Here is a 24,388-nt window from a genome sequence, read left to right on the forward strand (position 1 = left end):
AAAAGTTATGAGTATTTTCAGAAATCAAAAGTTTCTCTAAACACTAATGAGCCAAATTTCAGTGCTTGTTACAGGTTGTAATTGGATGATTGTGAAGGTTGATTGTTAGTACACTTATCAATATGGATTGTAAAAATACGGAAAAACATGCGGAGTGAAGTTCTCAACGCAGGGAACAAGATGCATATTTTTATTCATTTTTTGCTCTCCTCCTGGCCTCTCAATATTTTTGTGTATCAATAATTTAATTTTCTGCCCAGAAAATATTATCTTTCTTGTAGTGTATCAAGCTAAACATTTGCAAGGAAAACAAAACTTGACTTTTGTATGTATTTGTCTTTATTTTGGCAATTGACATCTGGCTGCTCTATTTCTTTTCAATGAAATTTCAAACAAGATCATCTTAGATTTCTCATAATCTTGTGTTCCATCAGCACACAAAGTTACAATACCAAAACCAATCAAAGAAGAAATATATACAAAATGTGGTAACTATATAAACAATGTTGTTGGGTCAATAGCAGCGTTGATATCCACCAAATCAATGCTATGTACAAGCCCCGAAATGCTATCATCATCATTACCATCTAAACTACTGGCATCACTTTCATCATCATCAATAAGCACACTCTCTGGTTCTTCCATCGGATTCACAGTGACCATTGGCGTGTCTAAGTCACCAGGAATCATGGACATCTTTCCTTCTTCATGGAGAGTTGTGATATGCTGTAGCTGATGGTTCCATGTTTGTAAGAGTTCTAAATCACCAGCTTGGCTTTGGGTTTGATAAAATAAATTCATTAGATCTTTGTGCCATGTGAGCTGTAAGTCTGTGATTTTTAAAAACTGATCCTTGATGACTACTGTAGCAGCGTTCTGACGATCCTCTGGAGGTAGATATGAAAGAGTTGGGTGAGAGATGAGAGGTGTTACTAAGATGGGATCAGAATCGATTGCTGATGATAGAGAGATTAGCTGTGTCCAGATGTGATTGTGGCTGGTAGCAACCCTGTGCCAGCAACGCAACGCGCCGCAGCACACCCATTTTTTGATGCGTTGCTCCGCAACACGCAACACCAACAAGCAGCAGACGCTGCGTTGCGGGAAGTACCGCAACAACAAAAGTCAAGGCTAGGCTGCGCGGCGCCTCGACAGTTGCGCAACGCAACAGGCGCAACAGCCCCAAAAAAACGGCAATTTGTAAGTTTTTGAGGGCAGCAACGCAACAAACGTTGTTGCGGCCCAAAAAAAACACCAATCTGAGTGATCTTGTTGCGCTGCGGGTCAGGCCGCAACCTAAAAATTTATTCTACGGTGCGGTGCGGTCAGAAAAACCGCAACGCAACCGCAGCGCAGCACGCAACACCTGCGTTGCTGGCCCAGGGTTGCTGGTAGTTGCCCAACGCATAGTCCGTCGGACTTCCCAGCCAAGCCGTCTGAGCTCCTCGTTTGCTCGATCCACGTATGCAATCTGCCGCATTCCATCTCTTGTCTTGGGATCAACTGCCCAAGGAGCTTCGATTTTGGTGAAAAGGGAGTCGTTCCAGAAGGGGTGGTCTGCTTTTATATCTTTTAGTTCGAGATAATCAATGTCTACAGGGAGTTGACGGTCTGGATACTGTGTGTGATATTGTGCCCGACGAGTGCAATAGGTGTCAACAATTTTTTTAAGCTGGATTACATGCTTTCGAAGCGCAGTGAGAAGATTTGTCTTGCCCTTATGACCTACATTCAAAGTGGAAAGAATATCAGTAAGCTTCCATCAAACTGGGTCTGAAGTTAGACTGACCTAGATTTGATTCATGACCATCTGAGCGACTCTGTTGAAGAGGTCGTTTTTCTTCACATATGGCAATGTACTTCAGGCCAACTTCGTTCTTGCTGTACCAAAGCATTAAGAAAGCTTCTTGCTCGTCATCTAAGGCTAAGACATCGGTAGTTCCTACTTTTGCAGCCTGCTTGGCAATCTTTTCTTGGAGTTCACTTGTTGTTCGAAGTCGGACAATAGCTTGTTCAGGTGTAAGATTGGGCCGCGACCTGTGTAAAACTGATGTTAATGATTGATTATTATTATTATGTATCAAATGAAAATCTACATCCTCTTACCAATTGGTGTTCAGCTCATCTTGTAATGATAATAATCGACCCAGTTCCAACTTTTGTTTCAGCAAAACGGCCTCCTTACTTGCATATGCTTCACGCTCGGCAGCCCATTGCCCACGGAAAAACTCATGTGAATACTTTTCGCCAGGTAGGTATGGGTTGGGCATTGCGCAGAGTGATGTCACTGCATCTTGAGCTTCTTCCAAGACCTTCACCGCATTCAAAAATCGTCTTCTGAGCCACAGACCTACGAAAGTAAGCACATATTGACTTTAGTATGTATACACATGATATCTTGAGAAGAACTAACTCACCAGATCCTTCGTTGACCTAGGAAGCATAGAAAAGTGTACGCCAATGAATTGCCAGTAGTCGATGAAGCCGAGTGGATATACGAAGGGGAGCTACAAGCGCCGATAAAAAAGACCAGAGCCTCTCAAGGCCCTCACCATCTGAAAGCCCCCAATATTCGTTGAATCGAGGGTGGTATTTGAGCTGACAGGCCCATTGATGTACATATGCATGGAAAACCGAAGTCCCAAACATCATCTTGTAATCATCAGGAAAGAGCCCACACTGCGTAAGAGCTCAATCACATGTCAATAACAAACATCTGTTGAGGTGTATGAATTATGCAACTTACCTTTTCTATATGTACATCTAAGTGACAACCAATGTCGTAGAGTACAGCTATGAACTTGTCAGGGTGTAATTCTTGAAGTTGTTTGAGAATTGCAACAGGATAATATAATCTAAATTTGAAATACATATGTTAGGGCTTATTGTTTTCTTCTTTCTTGATAAGTACATAGAATGAAAGTTACTTTTCACCGCTCTGATAAATATTGGCAAAGTACAGGGGTACATCGTGACGACAAGCGCCTGCAAACAAACCTGTATAATCGCATCTGTCCCATGATGTACTATTGCGAACATCATTGGCAGCGGTGTGTGAGTCGGAACAGGAGGTCTAAAATCAAATGGTATCATCATTAGTGATTGTTTGACCTGAGATGAAACAGATTAAGATTATGTACCTTGATGTGATTGGCTTGGGCATTGGTTTTGTTACAAGCAACAACTTCTTTTTCAAGCTTGCTAGGTTTGATGAAGGAACTCGGGTATTGATCTTCTTGAGGTGAATCCTTGCTGGCATGAGATTGGTGGCGGTGCTGGAAGTTTCCGTCCATTGCAATGATGAAGTCGGGTTCGTTGGGAGACGACTTGATTTCCCCCTCTGCTGGCCCAAAACAACGAGAACATTGAGCTGCAGAGAGATCAATTGGGGTGAGTCCAAGGCCTTCTTCATACAGAGCTTGTTGACCAAGAAGAATCCGACAATAGATGTCGATTGTCTGAGTGAAGGGATGTCTCAGACTACGATTGAGATTCTTCTTGTAAGCTGGTTTTGCTTTGTATTGTTGAGGTGTCAATCGGACCGGGCACAGTATATCTAGAAATGCCATAAGTGCATCAATAAATCCTGAAGTCGATATTGATGTGTGATTCCAGAAGTGATGGTGAAGTTGTACAAGTCGGATTGAAAAGGCAGTGCGAGGAAATTGAGGTGATCCACCGATGTAACCAACATAAAGGAGTCTGATGACATCCGGTACACAGCCACAGAATGTCACACTGTGTTTGCTGGTGAGACCTATGAGAGAGACTTTGGTCAACAATTGGAAAGAAAAGTATAAATTAAAAAAATGAACATACTGAGAAGGTCGATGAAGTCAACACGCCGTCTTCGAAGCTTGTCAGGTGGACATCTACATTTAAGCCCATTGGAGAGATATGAGTGAAATGTTGGCTGATTGGTCCAATTGTGTGTATGATGTCGAAGGTGGAGATAGGTGGCAGTGAGTTGTGCTTCGAGAGCCTTCCACTTGCTTTGGTTCCTGGCTCGGGCTTCAGCACGTCGAAGTGATCTTTGATGGCGAGCATAATTATCTCCTGAAGAGTCCACTTCAATTTCAATGCTATTGATACCAACATCCGGTCCATAATTATCAATATTCTCCCAATTATCAACGTCATCGTTGTCATATGAATCGGGTGGAGGAGTCTGCTGCCTTTCAAGAAAACCAAGCTGTTGACTGATCCTCAACGCTTTCTCACGGGTCAGACCTGGTGGTGATGGTGATCGTCTTCGTTGTCGAGATTGTCCGTTACCAAATAGATTGGCATAATGTCCAGATTCCTCATCTAGCTTCCGACGCGGCATGCTGAGGTGAGATGCTGAGAGTGTGATGAAGTGCTGATGATGTGGATAAGTTGATGATCGGTGGTGATGAGGTGAGTCGAAGGTCGATTTCCATCAAAACCAGTGAGTTTACACACCAGTTGTAAATACTCACTGGTTCACAAGCTGAGCTAATCTCTGCACCAGTCAGAGGTTAAGCCAGACTTGCTGATGTAATGATCGTCTTGATGCTGTTATATCGGTTTCTGTGATGATGATCGGTGAAGGTCGGTGGTGGTTGGTGGTGGCTAAGTTTCCGTGGTGGTGAGGTGAGTCAAAGTTATTGAGGGATCAATCGGTCGGTGACTCGGTACTTGTCTCTTACTGATTGAGACCAACATGTGATGTTTACATACCGTAGGGCTTCTTAAGCCTTAAACGGCTAAGGGCCCGTTTGGCTGGAACCCAAAAACAGTTTTTGGCCAAAAACCCCACCAAAGCCAAAAACCGTTTTTGGGTCAAAACAGTTTTTGGTTTTTTTGAAAAATGCCGGTGTTCGGCAACTTTGTTTGATCAAATACAAAAACCGTATTTGATCAAAAATTCATCGCTTTTGAAAAACAGCCTCAAGGCTGTTTTTCAGATCAAAAAGTCTTTTTGCCCCTCACCCTCCCTCACCTCCATCGATCACCTTCAACTCATCTCTATCTCTCCACATGACAACACCCTTTCATTTCCTTCACACACCCCTCTCCGTTACTCAGCTTTCTTTTCTATTGTTCTCGTTTATTGACTCTATCATCATTTCAACAACTACTGTCGTCTTTTCATCGACTATTGTTGTCGTTGTTTACCAACTCTTGTCATCGTTCTTTATCAACTCTCTCGTTGTCTTTTTATCAATCCTTTTGTCATCTTTTTAAAAAGTCTATTGTTGTCTTTTATAATACAATAGAAGCAAATGAAAGACTGGGTCACTGTGACAGATGTACCTTTGCCAAAAGCTGAATACACACTAGATACAAGTTGCTCTATCTTTCAGCATCTCGACGGAGTTCAGATTATTTGTACAGAAAGCTCAAGTCTCCCTCATCATCTGCATAGGCCTATGGAGGTTGTCCAGGTGCAACTGTGATGGATGGATGGATCAATTTGAAAATGATTCAATCAAAAAAGTCTTGTCATTTCATCTTGAACAAACAGTCAAAAGGTGATCAATGGTCAACAATGATCATTTTGATCTTTTGTTGACCTTTTTGGTCGACTGTTTGGTAATCTAAAAAGGCCGAAAAACGAAATCTCTATCCGCCCCTCAAAAACTATTTTTCAGGGGCGGATAGAGATTTCGTTTTTGTGTAACAATTTTTGGCTAAATCAGCCGAACGGGCCCTAAGTTGTATGCTTGAATTTCAAAAAAATCTCGAAGTTGGTGTAAAGTTGGTCACTGAGACAGCGAGACGAGTGAGATGATTCGAGATGAGGAGAAGGGCACTGGCAGCGGCTGTATGGTACACTTTTATGGTACGCTTCAAGTGGTTCAATAGGGTACCCCGAGGTGGAATATTCACCCATCATGTTGGAATTTTTGACACGATGTCTTTCACTTTTCACTGATCTGAGTAAGGCTCCTCTTACGGAAACCAACAAGAATGCTGTCAAGCGTCAAGTGGTCAAAAAGTCTGCTATCAATTTCAAAAACCCGGTCAACAAGCTTGCAAATCACTTTTTGGATCATTCACAGGTCATTTTAGGATCAGATTTATTCTTTGGAACTGTACCTTTGAAGAACGGACGAGCCAATCAGATCAAAATATAATTGTTCAGTAAACTTATCTATACCTTTGATTGGATTCATGTATCATCAGGGTCATTTCCGACATTTCTAATCAAAAAGACCTTGGTCATCATTCAATCAATTATTGGGTCCACTTCACCACAAAGTACAGACTCTGATTCCAAGCCTGCGGACAATGATCAATCAAAATACATCACACCCGTCACATTCTTGTATAGTTGTTGGCTCATCTGCTCGAATTACTTCAAATAGTAACCACCTCATTCTTTTGAAAATTCATGTATCAATTCATGGCGAGCACTCAAGTTTGGATTATAAGAGTATCCAGATGAAGCTAATTTACTTCTTTCTCGCAAGAAGTAAACTTCAATAAATACTGAAGCTACTTGGTTTGCAAAATATTTACAATCAACTCGAGATGAAATATCATCCATCTCCATTGGCAACTGACGGGTTATCTTATGAGTTGTCAAGTATCATCATTACAAGTTAAAATCACAACATATGAACACACCACCTTTCGATTCAAGTTATATTCATCATCTTACATTGTTCGGAAGGTTAGTACTTTATCATTCTTATGATGTGCTGATCTATATCTAGCTACTTCAGTCAGATTCTAAGGCAACCAGAAAATTCAAAGATTTCAACTGGACGACACCATTTTACAAATCTTAATACACAGCTCATTAACCATCGATCAACTTTACCTAATAGAACAGGAGACTCATCCTCTTTCTTGTATTCGACCTACAATAAGTATTCCAATTTGATTCAATAAAAGAACACAGTCGTATTAGAAGAAACCAGAAGTCCGATAATGTCAATGCTGGTAAGAATGATAAAGAAGAAGACAGTGATCGATCGATTGCTAGCAATATCAGAATCTTTAATCGAAGTATGTAATACTATCATATCAATCACACATCCAACTTCTCTGCCAGCGTTCTCATACTCATCATGGAATCAAAATCAAAAGCAAACCAAACCAATCAAAATATCCACTTATTTCACATTCAAAATGATGAATCATACATTCTACCTATCATCCCACTTACACTCTACCCAGCTCACAACTTTGCCCAACTGATTACCCATTCAAAACCCAATCTCAACCAAACTCCTTTCTCTGAAAAATATAGTTTTGATACTTCTTATTATGAAAAAGTATGTCACGTTTTCTCATCAAATGGTAAAAACCTTCCAACTCACTCCAAACCGATCAGAATTGCAATTGGTCAAATCAATCTTTCAACTTTCGCGATATGGGAACCAATAGCTCTCATATCAATCCTGCTCCTTATTTTGATACACATCATTGTAGACGGAGGTGTGTACAGACACCTATGTTCTGATCACTTCACCAATTGATCAAACAAACACTGATTTTTCTGTTTGTTTCTTACCAGTGTTGGTCTTGCATCAACGGATCCTTGGAATGAGTTGATTCAAAGTGTTCACATCAAGCCAGAATTGGCTTTGATGGTCTTGAAGCAGGTTAGACTTACCTACCTTTCAGAGATCCTTACCAATTATTCCTGCATTTTGTTAATTATTCATGTTGACATGGCTTTCTAAGTCAGCCTCTCAAGTCCTATTGACCCAATTTCAATCAAAATGTTGAATTAAAAGATGTTTGTCAACTTATGTATTGGCTGTGTGATGAGGTGTGTAGCAATCAGGTCGTGCATCTTATGATATCATCAGTCTATTGGACTTCTTCTTCTTCTTCAATCATCCTCATTCTCCACCTTTGAAATTGAATTACATTCAACAACAACATCAACCACTTCTTCTTCATCAAGATTGGTCAATTCAGATTCAATTACCTTCATCTCAACTTCAAGGATCATCATCCACTACTCCTACCAATCAACTTCATCCTAATATGAATGATTGTTATATACCTTCAAACAAACCTAGATCTACATCTGCATCTTTCAATGAACATCCTAACACTCTCACTACATTGACTTCAAAAGACCAAATTCCAATTGAACTCAAACATTTTATAGAATTTTTGTCAAAGGTGTTGCATTGAACTCATGATTACATTTTCACTTTGAAATAATTGATCAAGATAATTTTTCTAAAGTCTTTGACTTTGTTTGAGATAATCAGACACACTTCCACAGATTGGGTTTCTATATTCCTCAACCAAGCCTTTTCAATAATTTGGGATTAACACAATGAGCAATTTGACAAATGAAAATCCCAACTGTATCCTCACTTGAAGTGAATTCAAATGAACACAATTTTATTTCAAGTTAATGATTGATGATCAATGATAAATTATCAAGCTCGCCTGTTTCAATAAATCACATTCATAGAATCAACACACAGTGATAGACAATTTGACCCTTCTCTCTTTTTGTACTCTACAATTCATTTCTTTATCATCTTTTTGTCAGCCAGAACACTATCATAGACTGTGATACATTGTAGATTCATCTTATTGTCATCATCATTTCTATCTTTCTGAAACATTTATCTTTAACATTGAGGTGTAATCAATGTCTTGCTGGCATACAATGATAGGTTCTTCAAAATAGAAATTGCAAAGAAGGTCTCAACAGCTGTCTCATGGCACCAATGATGGATCCTCAATCAAGAAGTTGGATGAACCAATACCTGCAAGCCTCTTTCATCCATTTTTCAGTTCTACTTTTTCATTTTCAGCATTTTTTTCAACTCTTGTTCATCTTCCCCAAAGCACTCCTCACAATTCCCAACTGCCAAGTCATCCAACATGCGTACTTGATAGATTTGTTGTCTCTTCAGAAGTCTTATGTTGTTCATGTCCAATCCCTCCTACGCTTTGATTTGTAAGTCAAATTTGGGCCACATATAATGGAGTAATCTATATGCTCTGCTTCCACAGCCTTGAAAGGGCCTTTTCACCTGCGAGGGACCAGGGCTGATGCTGGACAGTCTACGCATCGTGTGAGCTATACATTCCAAAGGGAAAGGTTTACAACAAAGTGTAGTCTTTTAAGTACTTGAGAGATCAAGCACATTGAGAAATACATTCCACCATGACTCAAATGTGCACCATTTACAGACATCATTTACACAGTGACTCATCACTACATTGGGGGTATTTAGAATGAACACTGATTTCCCTCTCTTACGGCAACACATCTCTCCTTGAGCATCAGCCAAATCAATTTCTCCATTTTCTGTTGCTTCATCATCTGATTATCAATCTTGATCTGATTTGTGAATTACATCTTGATTACACTTCTTGAGAATCACTTTAATCTTGACAAATACAAATCATCCAAAAGTTTGTGATAATTGATCCTCTTGAGTATCATTTTTTTCAGATTTTGGAGTGATTCAAGAACATAAGATTTCATTTGATGTCTAAAATGAGGAAATATTAACATGAAAGTTAATTAACATCACACTTTAAGTACTATTAACTTGTGCAGAGATTGTACAGCAAAAAGTAGAGATATCTGATCAGATCTCAAGTGAAGCAACAGGTTCTTTTCCCTCAATCTCAACACAATCATGTTTGAATTCATCATTGAATTGTAATTTCTCAGTTTGCTCTTTACAAGTAACCATCAAATTTCCATCATCACCAATAAAAAAAACAATAACAATAACGCACATTCCATTTCTGATGATTTGCAAAACTTTACTCAGTTTAATATATCTTTCGATTCATTCAAGTTCATGGTCAAACGTTTTCAATTTCTTTATCAAAGTTGTCCATCAGACTATGGTAGTCATGGATGAACTTGCTGTACCTGTATGTGGAATTCAATCACCCTGCTGGAAACCATTTGCTACACAGTTATCTTTGTCATCATCACACTTTGTATACTTTCCCTATCTTTATGTGATAGATTTTCTGAGTGAGCTATCTCCTGTGTTAATTGACCAGTTACAATCAAAGCTCCAAGTTATAAAGAACAAAGTTGAACTTTGATATCAATGTAAAGTCATCTTACCAATTTCCCCAAACACAATGTCCTCAATGGGTTACGTTTGAGCCATTATAGCCTCCACATTCTTTGCAAATGGACCACAGATGAGCCCTTTTTAGGAATGCGGCGCCCGCCGCCCAATATGGCTAGTTCATCCTTATTCACACAAGGTTTTGTCAGAGCGCTCTGATAGGGCCCTCACAGCAGTACGGGAAGCCTCAAAACACTGTAGAGCAGCTTCACATCAGATTGAAGAAGCTTCACAGCAGTGCGGAAAGCCTCAAAACACTGTAGAGCAGCTTCACATCAGATTGAAGGAGCTTCACAGCAGTGCGGGAATCCTCAAAACACTGTAGAGCAGCTTCACATCAGATTGAAGGAGCTTTACAGCAGTGCGCAAAGCCTCAAAACACTGTAGAGCAGCTTCACATCAGATTACAGGTGCTCACAGCAGTGCGGAAAGCCTCACAACACTGTAGAGCAGCTTCACATCAGATTGAAGAAGCTTCACAGAAGTGCGGGCAGCCTCAAAAAACTGTAGAGCAGCTTCACATCAGATTGAAGGAGCTTCACGGCAGTGCACAAAGCCTCAAAACACTGTATAGCAGCTTCACAGCAGGAAATACAACACCTCTCAAAGTGGCAAGTATTCAGCTTTGGATCAAGATTCACATGAAGTGACTTATATTAATAAACTGATAACACCTTAATCCAGGTCAATACCGTCATCTGAGGCAACATCTTCACTGTTGTTGACCTCTTCCAAAACATCCCCTTCACCGTTGTCTTCATCAAGATATTCATCAAGGTTGGCCAGATGTTGCTCAGCCAATTCTCCCTCGTCCATAGGCGTGGCCTCTACAATCTCCGCATGGGAACTTGCTTTCCACATCAACCTACTTCTCTCAACTAATCCTGCCCAACTTGTTGTCAACAAGGCTTCTTCTTGTTCCGTCATCTGAATATATTCAGCAGTACCTTCCAGGAGCTGAGGCATCCCACAGTTCCACGACATCCATAGGCGGGAGAAATTCTGACACAAATGGCCCACAATACCACGTAAGATATTTCTACTCTCATTCAATCAATCTGCAGGTCTTGCCTTGGTATATCCCACTAATTCTACCATCCATTTACTCAAATCATCATCTGGATCCTCATCTGACACACAAATAATCAGCTTCTTCATTCAATTGAAACATCCACTTATCAAACACTCACCTCCTATCCTAGTCTCAAGCAACTGGATCTTTGTGTCCATGTTCAATGCCCACTTTATTGACTGCCTGCACTCACGCCCTACACAACACAGCTCATCAAAAGCATGGATCTTATCACGATATGCCACAATGCCCTCTTTAGTCTTTTGATCCACAGCCCAGTCTTCTGTTGGATGGGTTACGTCACCCATATCCCAGAAAGGATCAAAGACTGGAAGTGCTTTGATGTTGTCAAAAGGAGGGCAATTAATAGGATGTGGAGACGGGAATACTTCATTAAATTCCGTAACCAGTATGTGGAATGTATTGTGTTTCTTTTTCAGAGTCGCTTGCTTGACTCTCAAATCCCGCTTTGTTTTTTGTTGAAGACGGGTTCCTTCATATGGTTGTAATATTGGCAATGTAACTAAAAAAATTGAAATGATGTGAAAGCTATCTACGCACCTTCTCTGCAATCACTGAGCTGTTGAATTTCCAACAAATCCACTTTGGCACCATACAATGTTGACTTTGCCACTCGGATCCGGATAAGTTTGGCGCCTTTTGGAGCTATACAATATTTTAAGATTCATATTGGAGTGATACTTAAATCATCAGCAAAAGAAACTTACTAGAAGACGGCATATCCCTGTAATGGTCTCCTCCTAGGTTTCCAACCAATTGATCAATCTCACCCTGTAGTATTCTCAATCTTACCGGCAGGTTACTGATCTTATCATTTTCAAGTGTAGTCCTATCTCTTCTGTGCTTAGCCCGCAAAAAACTGGAGTTCTTCCCTATATCATCCAAAACAAGGTTTACTATCAAATATCCTTGCAAACATAAAAAATATATCAAAAGTATGCTCAACTCGGACTCATGGTGGCTTTCTTCCAGGCTGGTCAGCTTATTCACTTTTTCCTCCAAACTTTGCAAATTATCGTGAACCATCACCTGCAACGGAGACCCCCGCTGTCTGTTCCATTGGGTCTCAAAATATTGGTCAGAGTAAGCAGGATTGGTCTTCAAGTGATTCAACTTTTGGTTGCTTTGATAATATAGTTGACGGCTTGTTGACAAGCGTTTCAATAACCATTGAACTACACAAAATGTCATTTACTGTCATTTAGAATATACTGTGTATTTTGGAATCAAAAAATGTTTGACAAACCGGATGCAAATCTACGAGCCTCATTGTGGTGAGTTGCACACAGGTATAAAGCAACAAGCCTGTGAAGCTTTGTACAGTACCGCAAAGGGCCAACCAAGGATGACAGAGTGGACCATATTCTTTCGAGACCTTCACCATCTGACAGCCCCCAATCCGCATTCAATTGTGGGTTGTACCTTAATTGACATGACCACTGGTGTACGTATGAGTGGAAGACACTTGTTCCAAACTTCATTCGATCAATACAGCATTCAAAAAAGTTTCTCTGCATGGTAAGAAAATGTGTTTTCAGTGAACAAACTGTTTGTTCAGATAGAACAAAAGTGTACAACCTTTTTGATGCTCTTCTCTAGGTTACATCCAATGTCATATAGTACTCCAAACAAGGTGGAAGTCTGATCATTGTCAACAGTTCTCTTGAGAATCCAGTCGAGCATTGCAAGAGGGTATTCGCCCCTGTGGGTACAGAAGTAAATGAGTATGTTAAAAATATACGAGATGTCTGAGCCACACACCGCTCGCCTGTCTGTACAATATTGATCAACTTAAGCAGATGATCATGGCGGCATGCCATACCCATCAGACCTGTTTCATCAAACCCCTTCCAAGTCTGTCTACCTCGTACATCATTGGCTGCTGTGTGCTGGCTAGTACATGGGTCCTGAGGCAACATTAGAAAAATGTCAATAAATATATATTTTAGATGCATAGAAGTTTCAATTGTCTTACAATGACTTCAGGTTTCTGTTGACGATTGTTACGCCCTTTTTGCCCCAATTGCGACTCCCAAACCTTGACAAGCTCTGGTGAAATGAAAAGAGAGGGTAAAAGTCCGCTCTCACCTCGCCAAGAAGCACTTGCAGCCATGTGTTGCCTGTGCTGGAAATTACCATCTAAGCATATGATATAGTTGTGCTCTTCTGCTCGCTTTCCTGGAACAACCGGTCCAAAGCAAGGCGGGCAGTCTGATGCAAGTTGATCAATCATTCAAGTTAAAGGTAAACCGTGTTCGCCGGCAAAACCTGATTAAACTCCCAATCCCTACTACCAATTTGCAGGTTTACACGTTCACCAGATTTAAATCTGAATTCCACGCGCCTCACCCCAAATCTGTTTGTCATTCCCCTCATCAGACTGATTCAACTACCAATCCATTTAAACAGATTCATCAAACTTTCATCAGAACAAATCAACTTAAACTGCCAACTCGAGCTCCAATGAGCTTCATTCAATCACATTGAACATAAAATCAACCAAATTCTAAAACCAATCCCAAACCAAATTAATCACGTTTATCACAATCAAGTAACCAAAGTGCAAGCTCACTTCGAAGCAAGAGAATTTTCCATCAATCAGGATTTATACGAACGATTTGATTAGATAGTTGATTAATATACAAACAAGAAAGTCAAGTGAATTTTCAAAAACATTAGATTCTCATTGAATGCTTGATAATGAAGGGCTCTATTTGTAGTTTTGTGGAAGTTGTTGGAATGGACTGATGCACTTTGCTTTGATGGTTTGAACTTTTTAGGGAAACCAATTGAATCAGTTGATGGCTTTTTGATCTCTATCCTTTTGCTGCTCATGATGTCATATTCCAAACTCTTGGATGACATCATCTTGCAATTCTCTGTTTACCGATTAAGAGTGAGGTAGTCTATTTCCCTCTTCACCATCATCATCGTCCCTCCAAGTAGCTCAGAGTTTTAATTTCGAAGTCAATCTTTTATCATTTTCACTTCAAAGCAAACTACCTGCCGTGACGAGATACTTAAAGTAACGAAGACAGGTTTCAACCTGTTTCAACTCAATGGAAGGAGATATAAAATGCTGAGCAACAATGGTGATATCTATAAACAATCTAAACTCGCTTCATTCTGAATGCCTCCTGACAAAAACCAATTGCTTGATTGAAGAACAACATGATCAAGATTGATAACGGTGAGTAAAGTCGAGTTTTTTGCATTTTTAGAATTTGTAACCTTGCTTAGCAACCCCGCACACTATTTGTCTATCTTCTGAAGTCATTGTATTTGAAGATGCAGAGCACAAAGCACTCTCAGCAAAAGAAACATCAGGAAATGGAATATCCTGAAGATCCAAATCAACTTCAACATCTAGGTCGTGATCGTTCAATTGCTAAAGCTCCACTTTTGAATTTACCATTACCATATGCATCAGATGAAAAAGTAAGTTAAAACAACCATAATTTCAATTCAACACTTTTTTCGTTTTTACTGAATTTTGTGATTTATTTTTAGTATTGGGATTTCAGATTACCTTATTTTCTGGAACTGGATTCGCAAGCATTTACAGATCAAAAGTTCTTAAATGAAGGTAAATGTATTGATGAAGAAGAAGGAGATGATAAAGTAGCGAACAAATTGAAATCGACTTAAGTGGTTACCGAGCGGGCAACTGTAGCCAAAAGAATATCAAGCAAGGTTCGCATCCTAGACCTCGAACAGAGCAGGGTCAAGGAATGCATCGATTGGGTTCAAGCTGTTACAGAACTTAAAAACGTCTTGATCAACACATTTCAAGCAATCAAAAAAGATGATTGGGAAGCTGCTACACGACGTATCCAACGTGCCAATGGAAACAATCCAGAATTGACTCGTAGTCAATTTGAAGAAGCAGTGGTGGGTGATTTTATAGAGTCTTTTGGATTTCTTTGATGAAGACGAAATGAATGCCCCTTACATATATGTTTACTAGCACCTTAGCGGCGGGCGCCGCCCTTTCCCTTTTGTCTTGTGACTTGGCAGATGTGACCAATATGGTTCAACTCACTCAAAAATGATTTCCAGTCTCAAAATTTTTCACTACTTGACATTTACTCATTTATTCCTATTGGTGATTGTCAATAACTTAACAGCAATTTACAACAAGAGGTTTGATACACTCATGAAACATCTCCATTTGGCATTTACTTCTTGAATTCAATTGAGCATTTGATTTTTTTGACAGTGCTTACATTACATGTGATGATGAAGTGACTGAGAGAAACCATTGGTCACCTTGATTTCAGTAAGAAATCTATCTACATTTGGGCTTTGTGAAAGAAAACCCATGAAAAAAAATAAAGATCAAACTTCCAAATTCATCTTGAGCTCAGAATCAGATAAATGAGAGCAAGACCATCAAAATTTCAAAGATACCATTTCAAATCATAAATCTCACACTTCTCCTGTAACCAGATTAAAACATTTATAAATGTAGAAGCTTAGTAAATCTTGAAGTTCAATGCAATTGATGGACATTGGTAAATTGAGTTGATCAGGTCACCAATCAATGATCATACATAAAAGAGCCTTCCAATATTTGGCGCACAGAAGGTATATTTTTGACAACCTTGGAAAGGTACCCTGTCTGGTTATCAATGAGTTTAACAATAAGTGATAGAGGTTAGATCAAATTGTGACCTTCAACACTTATCAGCTTACAGCTGGTCTCACGTGGACACAACCTTCAGACCCTTAACACATTTTTTACTCAATAAATCAAATGTCGCGGCGGAATTCCAACTACAAGCTCCCCAGCCGTTGGGTGATTCCTTGACCGAGGCAGATAGGGATGAAGATTTGAAGGTTTTAGAAAGCAACTCAATCCCCAAGCCAATTTTTGATGCCATAAAGGCACAGATGGTGCATGGTACACCTATAGGATTTGTTGTTGCAAATGAAGGTTTGGTAAGTGCTATCACAAGAAGAGCATCTTCTGGATTCTGGATACTACAGCATGATCTGCAAGATTTGATCCTACACCTGAAAGGTTCAGTATTATTGGAATATCAATTCTACCCAACACTGATGGCTTACCCATACCACTTTGCTCCAAGATGGCAGGTGTACCAAATTGACCAGCACTTGAGATGCTCTTCACGGGCCAGGCCTGTTCTTTTCACACCTCAAGATGAGTATTTTACACTTTGAACAGCTTCCTCTTTATCTGACTTTAGGCCAAGAGACACTCTACTTCGGAACCTGCCCCAACAATCAAATTTGAGCACAAAGCAATTGGGAAATCTGTAAACAAAGCTATCAAAGACAAAATAACCATGCACTGACTCCCATTTGAAGATCATGTCTATATCTGTTTGCACCGGTGCTGAAAACATCAATTCTTCAAACTCCAGTGCGGGAACCGCTCAATCAAGAACTACCAAGGGAGGCCAAGTACAACTATCAAGCTAAATACTGCCTCCTTTTCACATTGTTGCATTAACTAACAAATATGTGGACAAACAATATGATTGTAGGAATGAGTGTTGGAAATTATTTAGAATCAATCCGAGCATCAGTTACAGTAATTGAAATATGGGAAGAAGTTGGATTGGACTTGGATGTAGTATAAAAGTTAATTTGAGTTTCAAATAATTCAAAAAATCAACTTTCTGATGAAGAGACAATAATCAATTCTACTAAAATCTTTGATAGATTGAGAGATGTAATGAGTAGAATTGCTGTAATTGAACATTCAAAAGTTTCTACGGTTTGGGAATTGATGTCAAACTTATGTGACTGTGTTCAAGATTATAAAAGCATGTCAGAACATCAACTTACAGCTTATCAATTGGGAGTTTTGCAGGTTATAGAACTATATGAACCACTAATTTAACATCTTGGAAAGCAGCAAGTGAGATTGTAGGAAGTCTGATTGATAGATTAGAAACCATTGGATTCAAGTTGAATGATAAGAATTCAATTCTAATGAGATAATTGATTATTGAGGATCCAAAGTAATAATTCTTGAGCAGTTTAAAAACCTTGAACGCAAGAAATGGTAAAAACTAATTGGATCTGATCATCTTCATTGTTACTATCATTTTTCAAATGATTTGAGATCTATCTTCATTACTATTCCATATCTAGTAGAGTGTCTCTCACACAAGGTGCTGTAGGCAACCTTGGTTTACTCCCTATCGGGAGGTTCTGAGTACTCCTACTCAGAGCCCAGTTTCTCTGGGCTGTTCTACCAACTACACGTAAGACCAGAGCCGTAAGACCGGTCCAGCATCCTACATGTCTGTGGTTTGGGGGTGGTCCCAAAGGCAGGTATGTGTAGGGGATTAGTTTTCCAGCATCCCCTACTCTTCCCTTTGGCCGAGAACAGCTCCCGAGAAGTGGACTTCTCAGCCCCGGGTGGCAGGCGGGTATTAAAAAGCTTTGAGATCTGAGAGTGAGATCTCCAGAGTGCGAATAGGCAGAGGAATTGTGTGGTGGGATGTGGAGATGAAAACTTTGTTCATCTCTGTCCACCACCCATTTCTCTCTCGGCTTGTGTGACATGTCTGCTCTACCTGTCACCTCTGAGCCTGATGCCTATTTGCGCCTGTCGCTTATCCACTCTACTGATATGGAATTACGTGTACCTCCGCAAGCTCTGGGAACACAAGCAATCCATATCTAGTAGAGTGTCTCTCACACAAGGTGCTGTAGGCAACCTTGGTTTACTCCCTATCGGGAGATTCTGAGTACTCCTACTCAGAGCCCAGTTTCTCTGGGCTGTTCTACCAACTACACGTAAGACCAGAGCCGTAAGACCGGTCCAGCATCCTACATGTCTGTGGTTTGGGGGTGGTCCCAAAGGCAGGTATGTGTAGGGGATTAGTTTTCCAGCATCCCCTACTCTGCCCTTTGGCTGAGACAGCTCCCGAGAAGTGGACTTCTCAGCCCCTAACTCACGGGAGGGTAGAGCCGTGAGCCGAGAAGTCGAAACTCCCCTAAACTCCCCTACCGTGCTGTCCTCTGATCCACCTCACCATCCATCCAATCATTCACTTTCCTGCTCAGGGGCTACCTACCTCTGCTAGGAATCTACCTGAGCCTCTCTTCTGAGCGGTAAGCTCGCACTGAGCAATCACCGGTAAGCCCTCACTGAGCATTCCGTTCATTCATCTCACTGGGGTCTATAATTAAAGTTCCACAATCTCGTGTGTATCCCATTGACCGCATACAGTATCACTAACTCAACTATGCAGATCCGCGAGTCTGAATGAACCTTACAGCCTCCCCCTCTGAACTCCCCTACTCCCCTCCATCTAACTTCAGTTCGTTCAGGATTCTTATCGTCTCCTTCATCTCTCTATCGTCATACTTCCTGAGGTAGATCTTGTAGGCATCCGACGCCCATCTACCAGCCGCTTTGACTTCCTCCCTTGTCGCTCCCAGGTTCCACCTCAACGACGCACCCCCAATCCTAAACGAGTGCCCGTACAGTAGCTGCTTCTTAGGCGATCGGTGTTTGTTTAGGATCTTCCTATACCTCTCGACCAGTCTCGACTTCCTGAACACCAGCCCCTTTTCTCCATACCCGTCTATCGCAAAGATCAAGTCTGTGTTCTTCCGAGGTCTGAACTCATAGAGAAGCCGTAACGCTCTAACCGGGTCGAGGCAGGAATTCTGATTTTGTAAATGTATGTATTGGACTTCACCAGGAGCGGCTGTCTTCGCCTCGTAGATCGCTATCCTCGCAAACGCATCGTTAGGACCCCATTCTACGTCTTCCCAAGTCGGGAGTCTCTTTTTCGGGTCCTCTGACACCAGCTCTCCCAGCCTCGCTGTACCCCAGAACGCGACCATTGCAATTGTCGCTGAAACTAGCTCTTGTTCGTTGCTCATATCTCCTTCCTCCACCAACTTAACCAGATCAGATATTAACACCGGTGGCCTTTTCTTCTCCACCTCCATGAATTTCAATTCCATCATTCTTGACGCCTTCATTAGTTTCTTGATCGATTCTTCGCAGTCGTGTGGGAAATCACACTTATGGAATATGTGCCACGCCCTTATCCCGGCCAGGTACGCTCTGATTGTGGATGTCCTGACCGACTCGTCGTGTGCCGCTAGTTGTTCGCCCTTCTTGGACGTCCAGACCACGAATTCAAGGAGGACAACTTTCGAGATCGGTAAGAGCAATTGTTTATCTATACCCTTCACCACTGAGAATCTGAATAACTTTACTATCGCCGAGTTGTAGTGTTTCAGAGTACCTTCCATCCAGGCTCCCCTCAGGAAGTGTCTCTGGATTTCATCGCATTCCGAGCTGTCTACTCCAAGCGCGTCCCCTTTGAACGCCCCAAACTGCTTTGTGGCCTTCTTCAGAGTCACCTCACGACTCGCACTAGGGACGGATTCCGGAGGTCGCGAAACGCTGATCGACTTCTTATTCATCAAGGCGGTTGACAGGTAGAGGTATAGAAACTTGTGAAAGAAGTGGGCGTAGATCTCTAGGTACAACAATTTTCACTTCCTCACTCCACAGTCTCTCACTGAAAATACCCCTGGACAGATCGTCCGCTCGGTTATTCTTAGATGTAACACGTCTCTGCTTAACGTTACACCCTAGCCTGGTCAACAATCTCTGTATTTCTTTCCACTCCCCGTTTACTCTTGCGTCCTTGGATTTCCTCTTTTTTATCGCGGATTCCGTAGTGGTGTTATTGGTCTCAACCCAAAAGGTACGTCCCCTCACTGGAATCACTTGAGCTAATACCAGAAGTCCTAACCTGATTGCCACCGTTTCGGCCCAGGCAATGTTCCTCTTCCCCACTGTCAGGCCTTTCACCAGCCACTCCTTGTCCCACTTCGAAACAGGCCCATTTCGAGCCCACCTACACTCCAATCCTGTAGCCAAATCGTCAGTCTAGTGGTCTTCTTCGGGATAATCAGCTACCACTCACCCGTACGACGACGACGCGTCCCCGACCCAGCCCACTTCCTCTGGCTCTGGGTCCGTCACGAGCCTACACGACTCAAAGGTTTCTAAGCAAACCTCCCACTCGGCCAGGTCTTCCAATACGTCCTCCGGTACTTTCCTCACTGCCTCCAGGTTATGCCATGTCTTCAACCAACGGTAGATCAAGCACAAGTAAGCCGCCATGTGCGGTACTAAACACACGGTGTGGTTAAGTCTACCCAGGAATCTCTCGACTCTATCGAACTTCCACACCGCCCCCTCCTCCAGGTATGCCTTCACCTGGGTTAAGCGTTCATCCAGCTTTGCTTGAGGGAGTCTCACCGTATGGTCTTTACAGTTCCAAACGAATCCTAGAAACTTTTGCTCTGTAGCAAAGTCTTGGTTCTTCGCCCTATTCGTCTTGACGCCTAGTCCGTTACTCAGGTGAGTTACATCCTCTAGTGACACTTTATCCCCTGGTCTCCTTAATATAAGATTGTCGTCTACCCACCTAAAGATCATGGGAATATTCAACAGTTTCATCATTATCGATTTCCACGTTTCTGCGGGCGCTCCGAACACTCCACAGCTGGCCACCCCGCCGAATCCCACTGCCAAATCGATCCAAACTCTACCCTCGAAGTCCCTGATGCAGAGGTACCGACGTTGGGAAGGGTGGTTGTGGAGTTGCCGATAGGCCTTCTCCCAATCGAACAAAGCTGCCTCCCATTCGCCAGGGTTTTCTTTGAAGAATTTCACAACTAGCTTAAAGTCATCCCAATTGGTACTATAGTTCTTCTTATCGACAAACGAGTTCACCGACGGCACTTTCGGTTCTGATGAAGCTAAGTCGTCTTCTTTCTCCCCCTTCTTCCCCTTCCTCCTTCCTTTCCGCTTCCTATCTTTTGGGTACGATAAGTCATTTATCAACCGTACTGATCCATCCCCGTTTATCGCACTCCCCATCGGATTAGTCCGGAAGAAACCGAATTTGCTGTACACCTCTTCGTGCGTAAAAGGACCAACGATACACCCCGCTCGAGCCTCCTTCGCTAAAGTGTTATTTATCTGATCTTTCACGTACAGAGCGGAACCATGATTAGGAGGCGAGAACCAACGGAGGCCTTCTATTTCGTGCTGAGGTATGCCCAAGCAAAACCCCTCTTTGAACCCTTCAATGATATACTTAATATTGTCCTCTAAACCAACCTCTCTCATCAGCAGTTCCCACTCGCTGACGTTCATCTCAGTCTGCACAGGTCCCGGCCAGTCGTCCAAGACTTCTGCCTTGTATGTTTTGCGTTCACTCAGTGGAAGGACTCCTTTCCTCTTTTCCTCCACTTCTGATTCAAACGAACTCGAGTGCTCTGAGGAATGATCCTCGCGGTGTCTCTCTGAAGGAAGATTTTCTTCTCTGTCACGTCTCGTGGCACTCCTGTCCACAGGAATCATCTCATCGCTACCTGGTTCCACAGCCAATAGAGGCATTCGTCATTTCTCATGTTCACTTCAACAACTTCTCATCTTAACTACAAAGTATCATGCACATCAACCAATTCAAATTGACAAGCAAGCAACCAAGAGAAGGCACCCGATTCAACCACACAGTTTTAAGCCAAGTCGAATCACCAGATTTGGGTCCAGGTCCCATCCCAGGAGTGAGAAGCAAATGGTAACCATCAGTTCTATCCTACTCCTTCTCAGCTCTCCTACTCAACTCACCGTTCTGATTGGCCCGGACCTTTGGGGGGTTTTTTCCCGCCTTTCCCAGAGCCAGATCCCGAGCCAGACGCCACTGTGCTCGCGTGCTGTTGGCCAGAGGCAACCCAGTCTTTCCCCGAGTTCCCTTCTCTTCTAGCGAACTGGTTCGACTGATGGGCATAGGGTTTGGAGTACCCTTGGTAGTGACCACGGTTACCTCCCTGTCTCTTCTTAGGTCCTCTCTCACCCCCTCTCCCGTTGTCCAGCGAGTCATCCAATGCCGCTCTATTCTTGGACTTCAAGCTCTGCTCCTTTTCTTGGCCCGTGACAAAGTCGTACCCAAATTTCGGCTGACCGACTGCGTAAGGGTTGCCCTTGTACTTCAGATCACCCGCCGTTTGGGCGTCCCATCGGGCATTGTCTTCGGCTTGCGTCTGGAGGCCGTCAGGTAATATCACCTCATCCACCTTCTTCTTCTTCTTCCCATCTCTTCCCTTCTCATAAGTTGTTGACGAGCGCACCCTGAATGTCACAGCTCGCACCGCCAGATGATATCGCAATCCGACCATCCAACACTTATGCTTCCTTGCTAGCATGCTTACTATCGCCTTGTGCTTTTCGACATAAACGGCGTAGTCCTCGTATTTGTACCTCTCAGCAGCATACCGGTACTCCAGATCACACGCAAGAATGAACTCGCCATAGGTCATCTTCCGCTCGAGTTGTTCGCGCGATTGAGGGCTAGTGTCCCACTTGAGCTTCCCTCCCTTCGTCTTGCACGCCGCTTTATACACATCTATGTACGTTGCATCAAACACCGTTAGGGGCACATAGTACTTCATCCTCCTGAAGTTCTTCTCCCACTGGATAGGTAAGTCTGGGAGAATCAAGGCTGAAATCTTCTTGAACGCAAACTTGATTGGCTTCTGTTCCTTCTCCTCTACACTCGAAGCCGTGTCTGAATCCGAGTCGTTGCCATCCGAAGATTCTTGACTCGATGACGAGAATGAGTCTCTTGAATCCGAGCCTCCAGACCCTAGCGAAGACGAATCAGAAGAGTCCCCCGATCCTTCACTTGACGACGAACGTCTCCTCTTCTTACCAGACCTCTTTCCTTTCTTCTTGTTGGTCTTCCTCTCTTTCCTCTTCCCCCTTTTTTCCTTCCTCTTCCCTTTCTCCTTTTCCTTCTCTTTCCCTTTCACCACTATCCCCTCCTTTTCTTTCCCGCCTCATACGCGTCAATGTCCTCCCTTAAGGCTTTTCACCCCAAGCTAAATCGCCCAAGTGGATGGCGTCTACCAGCCTATCAGTCAACGACTTCTGGCGATTCGCCCTATCCGGGCTTGACTTCCGAACAGGTCCCTTCTTCTCGACCGGGTACGGAACTAATCGAACATTCACAACCCCACAAGTCAGTGATCAATCTCACTCAGCTACTACGACTGGATCGGAGCTCAGTTTCCCCCCTGCTACTACACACTTGGAGCAAATTAGGGAAACCCGGGATGCCCTTCAGGCCCTTTGGCTGGAGCGTCCTTGCCGCTACGACAGCTATATCCTCCCCATTCCTACGCTTCCCAACAGAAGAAGGAACCGCGGTACTCACCTTGGTCTTTCTCCACTAGTGAGCCAAACAGCTCTCTCTTCTCTACCCCTTCCTCTTGTCTTTCGTTTGAGGATACTGATGACAATTTCTTCCTCATCTTCTCTTTCTCCTCCTTACTTCGTTTCTTCGGTCTCTTCTTTACATCCTTCTCATCCGCCTCTAGCTCCGAAGAATCTGACGTAACAACTTCTCCTTTCTCCTCGACCGGAGCCTCTCGAATTCCTTCTCCTCCACCGGACCCTGATTGGCCTCTGACCTCCTCTTCTCCAACCACTTCCTCCTCAATTTGTCCAGCTACTACTCCTTCTCCTCTGCCGTCTCCTTGGCCGTCTGCTGGGTTATGGCGGGCCGAAAGCCTAGACTCCGCTCGCTTATTCCTTCCTTCCGCTTGCTCTTGCTCTTGTGCCTTCGCTTCCTCGGCTATCTTCTTCTCTTCTGCACTTCGAATCGCTTGCAACATCCTATCAGACTTGTAATTTAACGAGTTGGATTTCACTTTAAGTTTTCTCCACATCCAATGTCCTGAACTAAATGACCGAACTTCTACCGTGCCACTTGAGGTGTTCTGAAAGGACTGTTACAGTGTGAGAGTAGTGCTGTTAAGTAGGTTCGAATAACTGGATAAGAGATATTAAAAAGCTTTGAGATCTGAGAGTGAGATCTCCAGAGTGCGAATAGGCAGAGGAATTGTGTGGTGGGATGTGGAGATGAAAACTTTGTTCATCTCTGTCCACCACCCATTTCTCTCTCGGCTTGTGTGACATGTCTGCTCTACCTGTCACCTCCGAGCCTGATGCCTATTCGCGCCTGTCGCTTATCCACTCTACTGATATGGAATTACGTGTACCTCCGCAAGCTCTGGGAACACAAGCAATTAAATCTAAATCAGACTGGCTTGGTCTTTTTTTGTGCAACTTTGAAATGTCCAGTCAACTTTGTTAAAAAAGGATTTTTGTCATCATAGAAGATGACTCGAGAAAAGAATAGTTTGTGATTTTTGAGTTTGAAGA

At 42.5% G+C, this 24,388-nt stretch overlaps 8 protein-coding genes across 8 annotated transcripts; 4 read left to right on the forward strand and 4 right to left on the reverse strand.

Moving 5' to 3' along the window:
• Positions 1-1,667: 1,667 nt before the first annotated feature.
• MELLADRAFT_96026 (uncharacterized protein) lies at positions 1,668-4,327 on the reverse strand (the record flags this gene model as incomplete). The annotated part of the gene is made up of 8 exons (XM_007418360.1): positions 1,668-1,717; positions 1,790-2,037; positions 2,107-2,350; positions 2,457-2,652; positions 2,747-2,855; positions 2,928-3,073; positions 3,141-3,769; positions 3,820-4,327. 8 exons carry the CDS (start codon positions 4,325-4,327, stop codon positions 1,668-1,670), a joined length of 2,130 nt encoding a protein of 709 aa, XP_007418422.1.
• A 2,573-nt stretch (positions 4,328-6,900) lies between these two features.
• Positions 6,901-8,121, forward strand: MELLADRAFT_113659 (uncharacterized protein; the record flags this gene model as incomplete). The annotated part of the gene is made up of 4 exons (XM_007418375.1): positions 6,901-6,978; positions 7,307-7,410; positions 7,490-7,577; positions 7,756-8,121. The coding sequence occupies 4 exons, from the start codon at positions 6,901-6,903 to the stop codon at positions 8,119-8,121; spliced, it is 636 nt and encodes a 211-aa protein (XP_007418437.1).
• Positions 8,122-10,724: 2,603 nt separating this feature from the next.
• MELLADRAFT_113660 (uncharacterized protein) lies at positions 10,725-11,033 on the reverse strand (the record flags this gene model as incomplete). The annotated part of the gene is made up of 1 exon (XM_007418381.1): positions 10,725-11,033. One exon carries the CDS (start codon positions 11,031-11,033, stop codon positions 10,725-10,727), a length of 309 nt encoding a protein of 102 aa, XP_007418443.1.
• Positions 11,034-14,430: 3,397 nt separating this feature from the next.
• On the forward strand, positions 14,431-15,083 carry MELLADRAFT_96027 (uncharacterized protein; the record flags this gene model as incomplete). The annotated part of the gene is made up of 4 exons (XM_007418361.1): positions 14,431-14,580; positions 14,653-14,728; positions 14,792-15,033; positions 15,075-15,083. The coding sequence occupies 4 exons, from the start codon at positions 14,431-14,433 to the stop codon at positions 15,081-15,083; spliced, it is 477 nt and encodes a 158-aa protein (XP_007418423.1).
• Positions 15,084-16,093: 1,010 nt separating this feature from the next.
• MELLADRAFT_96028 (uncharacterized protein) lies at positions 16,094-16,511 on the reverse strand (the record flags this gene model as incomplete). The annotated part of the gene is made up of 2 exons (XM_007418362.1): positions 16,094-16,270; positions 16,320-16,511. The coding sequence occupies 2 exons, from the start codon at positions 16,509-16,511 to the stop codon at positions 16,094-16,096; spliced, it is 369 nt and encodes a 122-aa protein (XP_007418424.1).
• A 739-nt stretch (positions 16,512-17,250) lies between these two features.
• On the reverse strand, positions 17,251-18,287 carry MELLADRAFT_96029 (uncharacterized protein; the record flags this gene model as incomplete). The annotated part of the gene is made up of 3 exons (XM_007418363.1): positions 17,251-17,715; positions 17,819-18,034; positions 18,198-18,287. 3 exons carry the CDS (start codon positions 18,285-18,287, stop codon positions 17,251-17,253), a joined length of 771 nt encoding a protein of 256 aa, XP_007418425.1.
• Positions 18,288-21,363: 3,076 nt separating this feature from the next.
• MELLADRAFT_96030 (uncharacterized protein) lies at positions 21,364-21,946 on the forward strand (the record flags this gene model as incomplete). The annotated part of the gene is made up of 3 exons (XM_007418364.1): positions 21,364-21,573; positions 21,642-21,743; positions 21,845-21,946. 3 exons carry the CDS (start codon positions 21,364-21,366, stop codon positions 21,944-21,946), a joined length of 414 nt encoding a protein of 137 aa, XP_007418426.1.
• Positions 21,947-23,013: 1,067 nt separating this feature from the next.
• On the forward strand, positions 23,014-24,342 carry MELLADRAFT_96031 (uncharacterized protein; the record flags this gene model as incomplete). The annotated part of the gene is made up of 4 exons (XM_007418365.1): positions 23,014-23,149; positions 23,206-23,396; positions 23,450-23,850; positions 24,048-24,342. The coding sequence occupies 4 exons, from the start codon at positions 23,014-23,016 to the stop codon at positions 24,340-24,342; spliced, it is 1,023 nt and encodes a 340-aa protein (XP_007418427.1).
• Between the last annotated feature and the right edge of the window lie 46 nt (positions 24,343-24,388).

Source organism: Melampsora larici-populina (assembly GCF_000204055.1).
Source record: "Melampsora larici-populina 98AG31 unplaced genomic scaffold MELLAscaffold_90, whole genome shotgun sequence".
In the NCBI taxonomy this organism is placed as follows: Eukaryota; Fungi; Basidiomycota; class Pucciniomycetes; order Pucciniales; family Melampsoraceae; genus Melampsora; species Melampsora laricis-populina.